This window comes from Eleutherodactylus coqui, chromosome 2, assembly GCF_035609145.1.
Source record: "Eleutherodactylus coqui strain aEleCoq1 chromosome 2, aEleCoq1.hap1, whole genome shotgun sequence".
NCBI lineage: Eukaryota > Metazoa > Chordata > Amphibia > Anura > Eleutherodactylidae > Eleutherodactylus > Eleutherodactylus coqui.
In genome coordinates this window covers 260,775,901-260,795,147 of record NC_089838.1, presented here as the reverse complement: position 1 = coordinate 260,795,147, position 19,247 = coordinate 260,775,901, and the positions used below count along the sequence as shown (strand labels likewise).

General features: G+C 47.0%; 1 protein-coding gene across 2 annotated transcripts; it reads right to left on the bottom strand.

Moving 5' to 3' along the window:
* Positions 1–220: 220 nt before the first annotated feature.
* LOC136612483 (gastrula zinc finger protein XlCGF26.1-like) lies at positions 221–15,015 on the bottom strand. Of its 2 annotated transcripts, none has more exons than XM_066592875.1 (8): positions 14,880–15,015; positions 11,072–11,212; positions 10,680–10,853; positions 10,515–10,596; positions 10,178–10,269; positions 9,921–10,035; positions 7,721–8,254; positions 221–2,616 (listed from the first exon to the last, which is right to left on the bottom strand). In XM_066592875.1, the coding sequence occupies exons 2-8, from the start codon at positions 11,147–11,149 to the stop codon at positions 1,949–1,951; spliced, it is 1,743 nt and encodes a 580-aa protein (XP_066448972.1). In that variant the 5' UTR covers positions 11,150–11,212; positions 14,880–15,015; the 3' UTR covers positions 221–1,948. The 2 variants fall into 2 exon arrangements, with proteins under 2 accessions (XP_066448972.1, XP_066448973.1); XM_066592876.1 differs by having other exon boundaries at positions 221–2,613.
* Positions 15,016–19,247: the final 4,232 nt, after the last annotated feature.

Below are 19,247 nucleotides of genomic sequence, written 5' to 3'. Positions count from 1 at the left end.
GAAGATCCGGTAAGAAGGCTGCGTGGGGAGGAATAGGCAAGTATAGAATTTTTGTTTTCTAATGACAGAACCCTTTTAAAGTAACAACCAACCTGGGCCATGTCCTTATGGGTTACATTGTTCAATTTTAAACTATAGTAGTACCATATTTGGCAAAACAAGTGAAGTGGCATCTTATATGTCTGTAGTTTTATAGAATTTATTGAAATATACACAGGCAGAAGTAGGCATGAGTCTTCAGTGCAGAATAGAAAAAAAAATGGAGATCCTCTTCAGAAATATTTTTTTTCAACAGGACATTAAAAACTATATTTATTCAATATTTTTATTTATTATATGAAGACACATTTTTATCTCCCATCAAGTATACCAAAGAAAAAAAAAACACACTTCTAAACGTCATAGCGCTACGTATGCTACATTAACACATCATGTAACTTTTTTTCAGTCAATACTAAATTCCTGTTTATGTTGTGATGTAAGAACTACAAACTTCCAGTAGTAGCCATACTAAGTGTCTCCGTGTTTTAAAATGTAACTATAAAAATACCCCTATTTCAATACTATTAAAATGCACCTAAAAATTCCATTAGAAAAAATATCCATTTAAAATCCATACGGCCAACTGGATTGAACCCTGGGTGGACCTACCTATTGTACCATGAAGAGGAACTGATCAATTATAGTGATTTGTACAGGCTTTAGGAAAAAAAAAAATTTAAAAACTTTTAGATTATTAGTAGATATTATTAATATTAAAGCTTTTACTAAAACGGCTTTGGTGCCGGAACATATTTTGATGGTCTGCCAACCGGGATTAATAGAATGTAACATACCAAACAAAAAATGTGGATGATTTGATTTAATAGAAATAGGGGCTCTTGTGCTAAGTGCCTTTTGTTTTATTAAAAATCATCTGGATAAAAGCACAAAATTGGATCATCTAGAAAACAACTGGCCTGGGTTATCCATGAGTGATGTTACAGTCAACGGTCCTACTCTTGCTGCTTAAGGATTAGTAGTTGACTTTGACCAACAATGCGATATGAAAATTTGGCTACAAATTTCATGAATCCTAAGGGTCCTTTTTTATGGGTTGAAAATCAACAGTGCGTGTTAATTGGTGCTCATTTACTGCCAATCACACAATGCAGATGATTGTTGGAATGGGGATGATCAATTGTTAATGACAATTAGAGATGAGTGAGCACCCAAATGCTCGAGTCCGCGTTATTCGTGTCGAGCTTTTCGTAAAATTCGAGAGCTCTACTAGAGTAACGAACCCATTTGACTACAATGGGAGACTCGAGCATTTTTGTATGTGGAACGCAGGGTCCCAAGCTATTTTTTTTTCTTGGTTCGTGTTTCCCTCTCTCTCTCTCCCTCTCCCCCCTTCTCCTTCCCCTTCCAGACCAAAAATTTTCAAATGACCCGCACTGCATCATGGCAGGGAGGGGCCAAAACAGGCACGTCACAGCGGGGAGGAGCCAAAAACTGGGGCTGGGGTCGAACGCGATTTGATGCTCGTTCGAGTAACGAGCACCATCGAGTACGCTAATACTCGAACGAGCATCAAACTCGCCAGAGTATGTTCGCTCAACTCTAATGACAAATTCGTCCCACTGCAGCCATCATTAAGTTGGCTGCAAATGTCATACTTGCTTGTATAAAAGACACAATCAACCGACGACCTAGTGAATCTTCTTGCTCAATTGTTGGGTTGTGGGCCCTTTACAATGTAATCTACCTCCCACTACCTGTTTAGGTTTTTATCTATACTAGTAAAAAAAAAGTGGAGTAGTTGCCAACAAATCAGATTGCAGCTCTCAATGTTACAAGACCATTTAGGAAATGTAATCAGTAGCTGGTTGGTTGCTACGGGCCAGGGTCAACCAATATGTCCCATTTCTAATAACAGTATATACACAATACTTATTCCTTGGTACGCTTAAGGTTCACTCATTTCCCGGTTGTGAATTTTCTGATGCTTATTAAGAGCGGGTCTATGTGTAAAGCGTTTTCCACATTCTAAGCATTCAAAGGGCTTTTCACCCGTATGAAATCTCTTATGTCTTAAAAGAGCCGAATTCTGGGTAAAGCATTTCCCGCACTCGAGACAATGAAAAGGCTTCTCCCCCGTGTGAGTTCGCAAGTGTTTAATTAGATCAGCTTTCCGCGTGAAGCCTTTGCCGCATTCTGAACACATAAACCGTTTCTCACCCGAGTGGATTCTCTCGTGTTGAATAAGGTTTGATTTTTCAGTAAACCTTTTCCCACAGTAGCAACATGAAAACGGTTTTTCACCCGTGTGGCTTCTCTGATGTATCAAAAGTTTGGCATATTGAGTGAACAGTTTATCACATTCCAGGCAAGGGAATATTTTGTCACTTTTAGGAGCTGCACTACAGACGGCAAAATCAGATTGATCAGGAGAACCGTCCTTCGGATAAGAGAGATCGCTATTTATATCTGCGTACTGAAGGACGGGAGGTACATTTGCAAAACTAGAATTTTCTCCTGGCAATGTTTCTGAGACAGGTTTATCTTCTATTTTACAATCTGGAGATAAAATAGGTTGGTCTTCCGAAGTATTCCTGACGATGATGTGTCCATCTGCTGGGAATAATATAAAAGTCTGTGAATATGGGTTGTTATCAGAAACAATGATGAATCACGGTCATACTAGAGGAGATTTTTTTTTTAAAGTTCGAATAATATTTATATAGGCCGTTCAACCCCATTCGAATGGGTTTTTCTATTCATAGGACATTAAAAAAAATACTTCCTTCAGGGAAACACTTTGAGAAGTAAAGAAGTTGAAGAAGTTCATCTTCACGGGTTAAAAGTCTTGATCCAGTTATAAACAGTTGCATTTTTTCACGACAGTATTTGGTAGATCCTTAAAAAACTATGAAAAATCATCAACTAAACAGGTCAAATATTACAATTTTGAAGAAAAAAAATATAGTATATTTGGTGCAAAGACACATGATTGTGTGAGATCTTCAAATACCTTCACATGCAAAAAGGAATTTATAGAATACGAAACGTGATTATATAGGAAAGAATGAAACCAGTGTTATTAGTAGACATACCAAGACTTTAATAAATGAAAAGAATTTTAAAAAAACGAAAAAAAAAAACCACATATACAAAGTCTAAAAAAAAAAAAATTCAGTGGTCATTGAAATTACAAAATTAGAAACATTTTTCTATAAAATTATTGCGACTTTTTAGAAGTTCGGAAAAACGTTCCATTATAAATAAGTGCACGTTAACATCCTCACCAGTGTATGTCAATCATAAAGGTTTAGAAAGTTTGAATTTTAGTTAGCTGAAGTAATCCGGGAGAAGAATTAAACTCCAGGGTCAAGAAATTCTTCTACTGAATTGTCGTGCCTGGAATAAGTCCTTCACGGGCATCCAACTACCTGGACAGCTGTACAGGTCATATGTACTAAAACAAATATCTCAAGTAATGAGGTGGATGAACATAGGACCTATACGTTCTGAATGTTAATGTGTAACTGTACTTTAAAGAGTTGTCCAGTTGAAAACTATGGATGGCCTTCCCATCCTACTCCTTTTTCGGAGTACATTCACCGTGCGGGGTAAATAATGCACTACTGTGATAGATCGGACATTTACGGACGCGGCGATACCAAATATGTATTTTTCTTTTAGAATTTAGATTTTTTTTATTATAGATATGGCAAAAGGAGGGTGATTTAAACTTGCATTACTTTTTTTTTTTTTTTTTTTAAGTGTGAAAAAGAAAAAAATTAAAAAAAACTTTTACAATTTGCTATTGGCATAATCGTACTGGCCTGTAGAATTACTTTAGTATATTATTTATACAGCTCAGAGAATGCAGTGAAAAATAAAAATAAAAAACATGCCAGAATTACAGATTTTGTTAATCTTGCCACTAGAAAAATGGAATAAAAAGCCATCGAAATTTTACATGTTCCTGATAAATGAAGACTGGAGTTCATCCCGCAAAAAAACAAGGGCTTCTAGAGCTCTGGCAATGGGAAATAACATTAATACGGCTCTTAGAATGTGGCGACACAAAAGCAAACCTTTAAGAAAAAAAAAATGTTTTAAATGTACAAAAATAGCAAAATGCCGTAAACATGGAATCCAAAAAACAAATGGCAGAATTTCTTTTTCCCCCCCCAATCTCTCTACAAATTTTTTTACAAAAGTTACACAATACATTATATATACCCAAAAATGATGCACTTAAAAAGTACAACTTGTCCCGCAAAAAAACAAGCCCTCATATGGCCTGGTCAATGGAAAAAAATCAAAAAGTTATGGCTCTTGGAATGCAACCTCAAAATTAGTTGAAATTAAATGATTGGCCCATTTAAAGAACCTGCCCTGGTGGGTCTGACAGGGTGGTAGGAAACCTGCCACTCAAGGGGTTAAAGGAGTGCTTCTTCGGCTATGTTCTAGCGATTGTGGGAGTCTCAGCACCTGGACCCCCACCGATAAAAACTTTTGACTTGTCAAAAGTTGTGTTTTGGTTTTTTTTAAAGCACAGTTACATTTTAAAATACAAATTCCACATACAGAAGAAACAGGGAAAACATAAAAAACAAAGAGACATATATAAGTACCCCCACGTAAAAACTATGTAATACTCCAATAGTGACTCACAGAAAGAACACTAACTTCCTTAATTCTTTAAAGTCTTCCAAAATTGGGGCTATGGGGAATTTCTCATTCTCCGCTTGTTGTCCTGTTCATCCATTAGTTTTCTAAATTGTTCATTAACGGGGTTGTACCAGGATCACAAGTTATCCCCTCTCCATAGGATAAGGGTTTACCTTGTTGATTGGCGGGGAATCTCCTGTGTCCCACTTGGCCTGTCACTGCAGGATGGCTTCTACCCCCACATGATGTCAAAATGAATGAAGCGTTGAACGATCATGCGCGGCTGGTACTTCAGTCATTTCAATGGGGCTGACAGAAATACTTGAGTATTACCTCTGCCATTTCTGTAATCCATTGAAAGTGAATAGGGTGTCAGCGAGCTTGTGCAATCATCACTCCACTCAACCTCCTTCTCATTGTGGGGGTTGCAGTAAACCTGTAGTGAAAAGGAAAGGGACACAGGACCCACCGATCAGCAAGTTATCGCCTATCCTGAAGATGGGGTATAACTTGTGATTCTCGTACAACCATTTTAATGTATGCATGCCAATAGACCTGAAGGGAACTTTGAAAGTCCCAAAAACCCTGTTTCATTATTATCAATTAGCATATTTAAAAATTGCAATTTAAGTAAATCTCTGATCTTCCATTTTGTCTTCTAAGGAGTATCTAGGCTCTATAGCGAGACTGCTCCAGGTTGTACAATAATAATTTATTATACACTCATTGTCAAAAAAAAAAAGAAAGAGAAAAATTTCTCTCCTAGAAGTTGTCGGGATCAAATGAAACGTTCTCTGTGCGATTGTAATGTTGATATAAGTGAGTGAGTGCAATATCAGAGCAAAAGGAGAATTTATAGAACACTTGTAGGGAGGTTCTAGTACCTTGTTGCTAACACATTTCTGGTTTTAGCCAACCCTTCTGTTAGTAAGCACTGGCCAATAAGTTCTGACTTCCTTCCTTAAAGGGGTTGTCCCGCGGCAGCAAGTGGGGTTATACACTTCTGTATGGCCATATTAATGCACTTTGTAATGTACATTGTGCATTAATTATGAGCCATACAGAAGTTATAAGAAGTTTTTCACTTACCTGTTCCGTTGCTGGCGTCCTCGTTTCCATGGAGCCCGCCTAATTTTCGGTGTCTAATGGCCAAATTAGACGCGCTTGCGCAGTCCGGGTCTTCTTAAAGCGCTGCGGAATAAGTTGGCGCTATACAAATAAAGATTATTATTATTATTATTATTATTCTTTTCTCAATGGGGCCGCTCGTGCAGGATGCCGGCTCCGTGTAGCTCCGCCCCGTCACGTGCCGATTCCAGCCAATCAGGAGGCTAGAATCGGCAATGGACCGCACAGAAGCCCTGCGGTCCACCGAGGGTGAAGGTCCCGGCGGCCATCTTCAGCAGGTAAGTAAGAAGTCACCGGAGCGCGGGGATTCAGGTAAGCGCTGTGCAGTGTTCTTTTTTAACCCCTGCATCGGGGTTGTCACACGCCGAACGGGGGGGGGGGGGGGGGTTGAAAAAAAAAAAAACGTTTCGGCGCGGGACAACCCCTTTAAAGTGAACGGTGGCCAAATGACTTGACATGCAGCGTGGATGTGGGAGGGTAACTGTTGAACCTTGGCACTAACTTTTGTTGGAGGAAATAATAGGAAATGGTCAAAAACCTCCAATAACCGCTGTATCCCCCAAGTGCAACCTAGTAGGATGTCCGATGGAGTCCAGAGACTGGAAGATTCACATCCAACCATCTACAGTAGATCAGACTATAACTATGGAACGCCTCGGGCTAAAGTGAGTCATAGATGCAATTATTTCCCATGACTTGACTGATAAAGATGACTTTATAAGACAGTCATAGAAGGCCACTTCCTCTACGTGTTTGACAACCCCTTACCAAACTACTGAACCATCCTGAATCAGGTCAGAACAGTTTGTGAGAAAGTCTACAAGCTTCACATCATAGTTTTAAAGATAAACTCCTTAGATGTACCCAACTTTAAAATTTCCTAAAACATGACTTAAAGGGGTTGTCCCGCGGCAGCAAGTGGGTCTATACACTTCTGTATGGCCATAATAATGCACTTTGTAGTGTACATTGTGCATTAATTATGAGCCATACAGAAGTTATAAAAAGTTTTATACTTACCTGCTCCGTTGCTAGCGTCCTCGTTCCCATGGAGCCGACTAATTTTCGCCCTCCGATGGCCAAATTAGCCGCGCTTGCGCAGTCCGGGTCTTCTGCAGTCTTCTATGGGGCCGCTCGTGCAGAATGCCGGCTCCGTGTAGCTCCGCCCCGTCACGTGCCGATTCCAGCCAATCAGGAGGCTGGAATCGGCAATGGACCGCACAGAAGCCCTGCGGTCCACGGAGACAGAGGATCCCGGCGGCCATCTTCAGCAGGTGAGTATGAAGACGCCGGACCGCCGGGATTCAGGTAAGCGCTGTGCGGGTTGTTTTTTTAACCCCTGCATCGGGGTTGTCTCACGCCGAACGGGGGGGGGGGGGTTAAAAAAAAACAAAAACCCGTTTCGGCGCGGGACAACCCCTTTAAGAGCATGGAAACGTTGGGACACATCATTGAACCGAATACTCACAACAGAAAATATCACCATAACAAAGATTATAACCAAGATTCCATTGATTTCAATGGTACAGTAGTTCAAGCAATATCTTGGACAACTCCAGTCATGGAGACCTCTGAGTACACCCCAACCAAGTATTGGCAGGGGGTCAGATATTTCTTTACTACCCTGTCTATTTCCCAAGATCAGTTGGGATTACAGCATACATCAGCGTTCTAGTGTCCTGCTGTACGCCCAAGCACTCTACAAGTTGGGCTTGATGCACAATATTACTATTATTTCGAGTGGTATTAAAATACTTCGCCGGTTTAAAAAACTTTTTTTTTCAAGTCCATGTAAGACTGTCAAGTCAGAGAAGTCCAATCGTTCAAGCGGCAATTCCCACTCAGACCCTATGAGTTTTCTGGTGTCTAATAAGAGCCGGTTTATCTGTAAAGCATTTCCCACAATCAGGACATGAAAAGGGTTTCTCACCTGAGTGAAATCTCCGATGTCTTATGAGAGCAGATATCTGGGTAAAACACTTGCCACATTCAATACAAGGAAACGGCTTCTCTCCGGTGTGGATTCTTTGATGCTTAATAAGATCAGCTTTCCGCGTAAAATTTTTACCGCAATCAGAGCAGAGGAAGGGCTTCTCCCCGGTGTGAATTCTCTCGTGCTGAATAAGGTTGGATTTCTTTTTGAAAGACTTCCCGCAGATATAGCATGGGTAGGTCTTCCCCTCCACGTGAGCTCTTTCGTGTACCAACAGCTCGTCAAGTTGTCTGAAGCATTTACCGCACTCCGAACACGTGTAAATCTCTCCAGTGTGAACTACACCGTATGGAGAAAAAGTAGATTTATCAGGAGTGCTTTCTTCATCATTTGAAAGCTCATTACTTATATGGACATCCTGAAGTCCTGGATGTCGGTTTTGGAAACTACAGTTTTCTTCTGGGAAGTTATCTGAATTATTATCTTTTGATTCCCAATCTGAAGAAGAAGAATTCCTGATGCGGGCATTGGCTGGGGATAGAAAACAGAGTGGTTCTTAAAAAGGACGATCGCATTCATCATCTTCAGTGGAATTTAAGAAAATATATCCTCCATGGTACCGCAGCTCGGTCCTATTCAGTTGAGTGGAACCGAGTTGACGTACCAGGCACAACCATATCTACTGTATCTGTGTAAACAATGAAGGGGTTGTGATGCTCCCACAAACCTTTCTGTTTACAAGATGGCAGGAGTTCTGGGAATTTAACCCACACTAAATATTTGTGGTCAACACAGTGCCTCTGCCGATGGTTGGTATGGAATTGGAGATTGAGTGGTGTCAAGAGTGGAACGCATATAATACTTCCACATAAGGTTTAAGGTCAATCCTATGACACTTCCTGCCTTCGGAACACACGACCATTGTTATTGGAACGCAAATGTGACTTCTGGTCTACCGGGGTTACCACGGGACTTCTAGAGCCCATATCAGATCAGCACCCTCCCGCTCATTAGCAGTAACACAATCCTCCACACACAGGGAGGTCATCAGTAAGGTAATGCTCTCCCCTTTCACGGGGACAACTCGGCACGATTAAGTTTTACTGCCTCTATTCTAATGTATTTTGAATTCAAGTTTATCCTGTTATTTCCATCCACGTCTATATTATTTTGTGATGATTGTGTATATATATATATATATATATATATATATATATATATATATATATATATATATATATATATATATATATATATATATATATATATATATAAACAATACAACTAGATCAGATTTGTGCTTGATAAAGGAGTCCTACTCCGAAATGCTTTGCACTGTACCCACCTATTTCTGGTTTGTATTTTAAAGGTTATTAAATTGGGTTTATTCCACACTTCTTGTCACTATCTGTCCAGAGCACCAATTCACCGGGACCACCTATAAGATTAGGACTAGAGATGAGCGAGCGTACTTGGAAAAGCACTACTCGCTCGAGTAATGTGCTTTATCCGAGTATCGCTGTGCTCGGGTCTGAAGATTCGGGTGCCGCTGCGGCTGACAGGTGAGTCGCAGCGGGGAGCAGGGGAGAGCGGGCGGGAGAGAGGGACAGAGAGATCTCCCCTCCGTTCCTCCCCGCTCCGTGCCGGCACCCGAATCTTCAGACCCGAGCACAGTGATACTCGGATAAAGCAAATTACTTGAGCGAGTAGTGCTTTTCCGAGTACGCTCGCTCATCTCTAATTAGGACCTTTTGGGCTCCCACCTCTCACAAATCTAGCGTCATCTACAGACTATTGCATGAGTGGAATGGCATTCTGAGCGCTGAAGAACTTTTTTTCTTTAATTATTTTCTTCTTACTAAGTAAATATTGATAGTCTACAGGAAATCTAGTCCATTGATATTTATGACCAGTATAACCCCTTTAAGGCGTTTAAACCGAAAAAATAAATAAATTTATGAAAATGTACTCTGACGCGATACATCTATACCGATCAATACTCTGCAAAGTCTGTAGCAGACTACTTTATGCAAAAACATATACATAATAAATTAGATGTCACCTTTCATGGTCAAACATGGAGCCCAATGTAAATGAATGTGACGATGGTCCTGGTTTTACAGACTGCGCACTCTGATCTGGTGAAGTACTGAAGTTATTTGGGAAATAAAAGCAATCTATAAGACTTCTTACTCACATTTAGTAATCGCTACATGTTTTTCCTCATCTTTGCACTGCACATCGCTGTGGGAGTACAAATTGTCGTCTTCCATCTCTACGACTTCAACTTTGATCTGCAATGAATCTGCCCCCTAGTAAGCCAGAAGGAATAAAGTATTGGATGGGACATCATGTAGCAAAATACGAGGCAAAACCATCATCTTCTCTGCAAGTCATACAGTGGAAATTCAGGTCAACATGACATCATTTGGTGAAGTTTTCAGTTCTACGTACCGTATCTTGTGGATCGCTTTGCTCTTCCTCTGTATAATCTGAAGACAGAAGACTGGAAGATCTTTGTTGTTTTCTTCTATCACCGAATCCATCTGTAGGGAATGCACAACGAGACTGAATACACCGCTAGGGGCCATGCTCACACCGCTAGGGGCCATGCTCACGCCGCTAGGGGCCATGCTCACGCCGCTAGGGGCCATGCTCACGCCGCTAGGGGCCATGCTCACGCCGCTAGGGGCCATGCTCACGCCGCTAGGGGCCATGCTCAGATGATGGGTGTCTCTAGTTGACCTTCAAAACTACAATGGCCCTTCCATTAAATGAAGTCTCTCCTTACCTAGAGGTGAGAGAGGCTCATGATTCTCCTCTTCATCCCTGTACAGGTCTTTGGGTTCTTCTAAATACTGTCCAGCAGGAACCTAACATGTACAACGATCAAGTCAACATCCAGACACCTGTCGGTGCTGCGGTATAATGTTTCTGCATTGTGAACCATGCTTACCTTTCCAGTAATCAAGCCAATGATCTTCCTAGTGAGATCTAGTATCTTCTGCTCAGGGTCTCCTTCTAGAGTCAGCGATCGAGGCGGTTGTATCTTAATAGGGCTCCGGGGCCTGCTCCGTCTTCCGGATGTACAGCGAGGCTCGCCAGATGCCTTTCTTACTACTGTGTAATCCTAGAGATATAGAAAGAATATGAACAGAATAATCACTTATCACAACTGATCTGGCCAAGGCTAGCTGCGAGCGACCACCCCTCACCTCTCCGCTCATATCCCTATTGTATGACATGCAAGAAGCCATGTAGCGTTATTTCCAATGTCCCTCACCTCTCAGCTTATGTCTTTATATAAGAAAAGACTGATGTCTTATGACAATGCCCCAATTCCCTCACCTCTCCAGTCAGCAGGTAGATGATTTCCAGGGTGATATTTAATATACTCTCAGCCATGAAACTTTTGTCCTGGTCCATCGTCAAGCATGTAAAAAAAAAGTAAGTCTCGAATATTCAGGAAAACCTTAGCCCACAGTCCAACTGCAAATATAACCAGAGAACAGTATGAAAGTTAACAATGTGATTAATAGAATCAGCTGTTCACACAAAATCCTAACGAGCACGTTCCATGAATAATAATGGACAAGTAATCAATTGGGGTGTAGCCTCAGGTGCAATAACCATGCATGTTTTACTCTGGTTTTTGGCCATATGGCCCACATTTATTAAATGGAACCTGTCAGTACTAGAGATGAGCAAGCGTACTCGCTAAGGCAAATTACTCGAGCGAGTATTGCCATTTTCGAGTACATGCCCGCTCGTCTCAAAAGATTCAGGGGCCGGCGGGGATGAGCGGTGAGTTGCAGGAGTGAGCGGGGGGGGGGGGAGATCTCCCCTCCGTTCCTCCCCGCTCTCCCCCGCCGGCCCCTGAATCTTTTGAGGCAAGCGGGCATGTACTCGAAAATGGCAATACTCGCTCGAGTAATTTGCCTTAGCGAGTATGCTCGCTTATCTCTGGTCAGCACCATTATAAATATACAACCGCTGCCATAGTGCTATCCCGCATACGCTTGTCACACATGTACAAAAGCAATGGGATAGGTCATCAATAGTTGATCGGCTGGGGTCTGTCGCTCCGGATGCGGCAGTGGGTGCCGCAATAACAGAGGTCGGAGCAGAACCCTCTGAACCAACCTCTGTGTAGTGGCCGGCGCTTGTAACTGCAGGCATGGCTCTCACTGAAATCATTCTTGTAGCTCAAGGATGGAGGATCAAAATTGCTGTACCTTAATCCTCCTGAATCTTCCTTCAAGACCAAGTGAACAAGACAAATCCAGTCCAAGTCCCATTTCTGGAACAGCACATTTGCACCTGCCGCATTGTCTCTCGGATTAGGGCTGCTTTCACACAGGCGTCAAAAATCGTTCGATTTTCTTGCGATGTGACAGCACAACGAATCACATGTATGTGAAGCCCCTGCTTTCAACAATACATCACCTAACAGGCGCTGTCCGCTCCGCCACACTTCTCCCCGCAGGTCCCCGGCACTTGTTTGAAGTCTTTAGTCAGCACTTCCTGGATTGGAGGTTCAAAAGCCCCGCCTCCAGGAAGCGCTGCCTCTAATTGGTTCTCAAGCGCCATGGCTCAGCCAATCACTGTAGTGCTCGATGAACCAAATCACAGCCATCACATTGAATGGCTGCAATTGGCTTATTGAGCCTGCAGTGATTGTCTGAACCGCGGTGCTTGAGAACCAATCAGAGCCAGCGCTTCCTGGAGGCGGGGCTTTTGAACCTCCAATCCAGGAAGAGCTGACTGAACACTTCAAGCAAGTGCCAGGGACCTGCGAGGAGAAGGGTGGTGGAGCGGACAGCGCCTGTAAGATGATGTATTGTGTTTTTCTTTACTTTTTTTTAATGCAGGCTTATTTTCAGAATAGGGCTTATATTTCAAGCCCCCTCCCTGAAAATCCTGGCAAAAACGAGCTACATAGTTGTGTAAATTTATAGCAACACAAAATCACGATATCGCCGCGAGAAAACACGGCGGTATTACTGTCGCCCGTGAGAGAGAGCCCTAAGGGAGAAGGATACTGTGGGCTTTATATTCTTTTCCTCTCACCCTGGAGGGTTCTGGGCTGCTGCTCATCCTCCATGTCTCTTATAGCTAGCCTAAGAGAATCATAAATACCTTTGGATGAAAAATAGTATTTCTTGTCCTTGTCAGCTACAATAGAAGAACATTCTTAGGGTGGTTTCACATCTGTGGCAGGGATTCCACTTTCCTGTTCCACTGGGGGGACAGGAAAGGGGAATCCCCATGGCCGAACAAGTCCTTCTATGGATGGAACTTAACAGTGTCAGGGGGACCCCATTGACTATAGAGGGGTCCACCCACGTTCTTCCCAGCTGGCCAGCTTTTGGACGTAAGAAGAAGCGCAGCGCCTGATCCCAGCTCCTCTTTCAAGTAATTAGTCATACAAATATCCCGCCAATATCGATATATAACGACGGTGACCAACGACCAGTGCCCTGTCATTGCAAAAGGATACCCCTTAAAATACACTTCTTTACTAGAAATATGTCTAAAAGTCATTGGCAATTCCAAAATACACACTTAAAAAATGTGAGAGTTGTCTTAGGCCGGGATCACGCGACCATGTCGGTATAGTATATTCCGCACGCGTAATACGCTGTTCCAACCTGCCAGGGGCGGCCATGTTGCCACTCACATGACTTGCAACATGTTCTATCTTGGCGCGTACATACACACCAAGATCGTACAGGGCGATGGGCGGCACGGAGCCAGTATGCGAGGTCATTGCGTACTAGCTGTGTACCGTACGCGCATTTCCTACAGCCCGCACGCTGCGAGATATGGTCGTGTGAGCACAGCTTTAGAGTCAAGGGTTATATTGCAGTACTCATGGTTTGTTTCAACCTCTGATGCTCGTAGTGCCATATAAATAGAGGATTTCCAGGGATAATCAGCCTAAAATGAAGGTGAGGTTCTGATAGCACACTATCCCTATTACAGGCCCTGCGATCACCCTAGCTATCTGTGGAGCGATCGCCCTGACAAGAGCAACCCCACTCAACGGAGGCAAAACCTGCCGTAACCCTACAAAACCCTAAGACCAACCCTGCATCCAAACCCAATAGTTCTAACAAACTCCATTGAGTCCAGGCTCCTCTCGGAGTACAGGGGTGGACGGAACCTGAGTTACGTGAAAATACTGGCGGTTCTGGTTGCTGCGCAACCGGAAGTGCTTAAGGTAGCAATTATTTTTTTTAACAGTCATTAACGCGGCCAGTAAAAATCAAACACCTGCACCGGCCTTCGCGGCAAATTACTGGCCAAGCTGGGTGACCGCCCCACATATGAACGAGGCCCTAAACCCGCCTGACAGCAAGACACAGGGGGGATTAGACTGCTGAAGACAACATTTCCTAGTGATCAGCTGTCCCTGCTGTTTAGGTTTAGGGTCACTGGGGGTCTGGGTAAGAGGAGGAGGTCACTGGGGGTGCCAGGGGAAAGAGGAGGAAGTCACTGGGGCTAGTGAGTGGAGGGTCCCTGGGGAGGGTCTGGGGAAAAGGAGGAAGTCACTCACTGGGGGTTTCTGGGGTGTAGGTAAAGAGTCATTGGGGGTCTGGAGAAGAGGAGGAGGTCACTGGGGGAGTGGAGGGTCCCTGGGGAGGGTTTGGGGTAGAGGAGGTCGTCACTGGGGCGTCTGGGGTAGAGGAGGAGCTCACTGGGGGGGGAGGAGCTCACTGGAGGGGGAGGTACTGGTGGAGGAGCTCACTGGAGGGGGGGGAGGAGGTCACTGGGGGGGAGGAGCTCACTGGAGGGGGAGGTACTGAGGGAGAAGGAGCTCACTGGAGGGGGGGAGGAGCTCACTGGAGGGGGGGAGGAGCTCACTGGAGGGGAGGATTGGGGGAGAAGAAGGAGGTCACTGGGGGGGGAGGTCACAGGGGGTTCTGAGGGGAAGGGTAGAGAAGGAGGTCACTTGGGGGGTTCTGGGATGTAGGTGGAGTTGATCGGGGGAAGAGGTGGAGGTCACCAAGGGGTCTGGGGGGTAATTTGAGGGTCACTGGGGAGACCTGGGGACTAGTACACAATGTTGTCCCCTATAGTAGCACACGGTGCTGTACTGCAGGGGCAGCTGGTGTATATGGAGGGCACAAAGGGTCTGTAAGCCGCCACTCACCAGCACTGCAGCGGTGTGATGGGAACGGTCCGGTATCTGCAGACGGCACTGCGGCGGCTCCCGTGTCACACGATCTACAGCCCCAGCACTGGAGATTACGGCTACAGGCCTCAACACTAGATGCTAATCCTAGGGAACTAAAGGACCTGTGTTGATGTCATGATCATGTGATCAGTCACGTGATGGGGAGGGGTCAGGCTGAGCGGCTGGAGGAACTTGGTGTAGCTTGAACTTCATTGTATGGGAAACCTCCTCAGGAGCGTATAATGGGGATGTGCGGCTCTGCCATCCCCGGTCACACAGCCATCCGTACCCTGTACACACAGCCATGTACTGCCTGCTTCATACACTAACTGTGTGCTGTCAGCCTTATATACACACAGTATATATATATATACTCATTGTCAGACAACAATCCCAAAGAAGTTGTCGAAATCCAATGAAACTTTCTGTGTGGGATTGTAATATCAGAGCAAAAGGATGATTTATAGTGGAAAACCGACCACCAGGGAGTCTCTAGTACCGTGGTGGCGAACCTATGGCATGCGTACCAGAGGCGGCACTCAGAGCCCTCCCTGCTGGCACGCACCGCCATCGGCCACTGACAGCTTGTGAATACCGGCAGGGGCCATGGCTGCCCTGTATTCTTGTATTATGACGCCACCGGAAGTTACGGGTGGCGACATAATACAGGAGTTTGACATGTTCTAACGCCCCCAGCTTCTGATAGGGAGCTGCGCCAGCAGCAGGACCACCTCTAGCTTGGATACAGTATGTGATACAGGCAGGCATGGAGGCTCTAGTACCCTGATGTACCACCTCTAGCTTGGATACAAGATGCGATACAGGCAGGCATGGAGGCTCTAGTACCCTGATGTACCGCCTCTAGCTTGGATACAAGATGCGATACAGGCAGGCATGGAGGCTCTAGTACCCTGTTGTACCGCCTCTAGCTTGGATACAAGATGTGATACGGGCGAGCATGGAGGCTCTAGTACCCTGATGTACCACCTCTAGCTTGGATACAAGATGTGATACGGGCGAGCATGGAGGCTCTAGTACCCTGTTGTACCACCTCTAGCTTGGATACATGATCTGATACAGGTGGGCATGGAGGCTCTAGTACCCTGTTGTATCGCCTCTAGCTTGGATACAACATGTGATACAGGTGTGCATGGAGGCTCTAGTACCCTGTTGTATCGCCTCTAGCTTGGATACAACATGTGATACGGGTGGGCATGGAGGCTCTAGTACCCTGTTGGTTGCTGTTGGCTGGGATCCCTGGAGTTGAAGTAGCTATAGGAGACGTGTTCTGCTGCCTCCTGGGCCCCTACTAGGGACTGCGCTTCTACGGCGGCCGCTGCGCTCTGCTGCCCTGCTAAACGGCCACACCTTGTAGGGCAGGAGCTTGTCCGGGCCCTCGCCGCTGTCATGGCCCCTTCTCCTCCGCTGTCCCAATTAGCTGGTAGCTGCAGCTAATGCATTTGAGGGCAGCAGGGGAGCAGAGTGACAGCACATGCAGGAGCACATGTGGAGACTGACCGCTTGCTGTGAGAACACACATCACAGGCTGCAGGTTGCGGAGATTGGAGGATGATGGGAACTGTGACAGCGGGGCAATTAGCAACAATAACACTGAGAGCGGGTCCATTGCGGGCACACAGAGTGGGATGAGGAGTAGGTCGGAAGCACCGATGGACACTCACAGCTGCGAGGTCGCCAGGGGAGCTAGACACTCACAGCAGCAGGCTCTCAGCCAGTGGAGATGGAAGCTGTCAGGAGCGGGGATGGGAGCCCAGCAGGGAAATTGACAGGCAGCATCAGCCAATCACCACATGTGGGCATCACCTGGTCCTCCCCTGTATGTCAACCCCGCTAACCCATGTCTCCACCCAAACTTCCGGTGGAGACAAGATGCACCAGTACCCACACCAGCAGTGTGCCCCTCCACAGCAAAGGCAGAATTGAGGGTCTCACCCCTAGGTATACAGACATGAACACAGCCGTCTTCAGCGCTCAAACTACACCTCGATTCGTTGCTGAAGACAATCCAGTTCCACTCCGTAGCAGTCCAGTTGCAAACAGAGGCGACGATGGGTGGGTGTCAAAGGCAGAACATGTAATGGGCATCATGAGAGCAAATGTCCTACAGACAAGCACCTTGAAATGGTTCTGACAGACACAGGGGCCTGTCATGTTAGTGTCAGCGATCTCTGGATGGTGGACAATGCTTCTGGGACCTGTAGTTCTGTAGGTTTCCAGGAGCACACTGCTATGGGTGTGGTGGATTTGGCTGGTTGATGGTGTGGATTGCTCCAACCAGCCAATCACCATCAGCCTATGCACTTAAATACCAGCCCCTCTAACTAGAGCCGTGATGGTGAACCTATGACACGCGTGTCAGCACTGACACGCGTAGCCATAGTTGCTGACACGCGGCTGTGACTCCCTTGCTGGTATTCATTAACCAGCACTACTAACAGCGCTGATCCCGGCGCACACTGTGATGTCAGTGTGCAGCCAGGATCCTCCTCTCCCTGTCCCCTGACATCTCTTACCTGTTGGTTCCGCGGGAGCGTCCAGGGGAAGAGGCATCCTGCAACACACTGATGTCACAGTGTGAGCCGGAGATCATCTCTGCTGGAGGGTACCGGGCACAGGAGGAGCGGAGCATCCACGAGGTAAGTACGTGGGTCTCGTGGGGGGCAGTCACCCCTTGGGGCCTGCTGTAAGGGGGGGCAGGTAATGCTGGGGGGGCCTGCTGTAAGGGGGGGCAGGTAATGCTGGGGGGGCCCGCTGTAAGGGGGGGCAGGTAATGCTGGCAGGGCCCGCTGTAAGAGGGGGCAGGTAATGCTGGGGGGGGCCTGCTGTAAGGGGGGCAGGTAATGCTAGGGGGGGGCCGCTGTAAGGGGGGCAGGTGATGCTGGGGGGGCTCACTATAAGGGGGGGGCGGATACTGCGGGGGGGGGGGGGCCCGCTGTAAGGGGGAGGGCAGATACTGCTGGGGGGGGAGCGCTGTAAGGGGGGGGCAGATACTGCTGGGGGGGGCGCTGTAAGGGGGGGGCAGATACTGCTGGGGGGGGCGCTGTAAGGGGGGCAGATACTGCTGGGGGGGGGCTGTAAGGGGGGCAGATACTGCTGGGGGGGGGCGCTGTAAGGGGGGCAGATACTGCTGGGGGGGCGCTGTAAGGGGGGCAGATACTGCTGGGGGGGCGCTGTAAGGGGGGCAGATACTGCTGGGGGGGCTGCTGTAAGGGGGGCAGATACTGCTGGGGGGGCCTGCTGTAAGGGGGGCAGGTAATGCTGGGGGGGCCGCTGTAAGGGGGGCAGATACTGCTGAGGAGGGCCGCTGTAAGGGGGGCAGTTAATGCTAGGGGGCCGCTCTGGGTGGTGCTGTCGCTGCTGGGGGGGGGGGCGCTCTGATTGGTGCTGTCGCTGCTGGGGGAGGGGCGCTCTGGTTGGTGCTGTCGCTGCTGGGGGGGGGCGCTCTGGTTAGTGCTGTCGCTGCCCGGGGGGGGGCCGCTCTGGTTAGTGCTGTCGCTGCCTGGGGGGGGGCCGCTCTGGTTAATGCTGTCGCTGCCTGGGGGGGGGGGCCGCTCTGGTTAGTGCTGTCGCTACCTGGGGGGGGCGCTCTGGTTAGTGCTGTCGCTGCCTGGGGGGGGCCGCTCTGGTTAGTGCTGTCGCTGCCTGGGGGGGGGCCGCTCTGGTTAGTGCTGTCGCTGCCTGGGGGGGGGGCGCTCTGGTTGGTGCTGTCGCTGCTGGGGGGCCGCTCTGGGTGGTGCTGTCGCTGCTGGGGGGCCGCTCTGGGTGGTGCTGTCGCTGCTGGGGGGCCGCTCTGGGTGGTGCTGTCGCTGCTGGGGGGCCGCTCTGGGTGGTGCTGTCGATGCTGGGGGGGGGGGGGGTAACGCTCTGGGTGGTGCTGTCGATGCTGGGGGGCTGCTCTGGGTGGTGCTGTCGATGCTGGGGGGTGCTGTCGCCGCTGGGGGCTCATCATTACTGAGATAAGTGAGGGGGAGGCAGCGAGAGGCAAGGGCCTGTGCTATGGGTGTTTGGGGTTTATTAAATACAGTTCTACATTACAATTATACATTTGACACTGTCGACCATAATCTCTTTCTCACTATGCTCCACTCTATTGGTCTAAAGGATACTGCTCTCTCCTGGTTCTCCTCCTACCTCTCTGACCGCTCTTTCAGTGTTTCCTTTGCTGGTTCTATCTCTGCTCCACTTCCTTTCGCTGTCGGGGTACCCCAGGGCTCGGTCCTTGGTCCCCTTCTTTTCTCTATCTATACTGCCCCAATTGGACAAACAATCCACAGATTCGGCCTCCAATACCATCTCTACGCTGACAACACCTAACTATACACC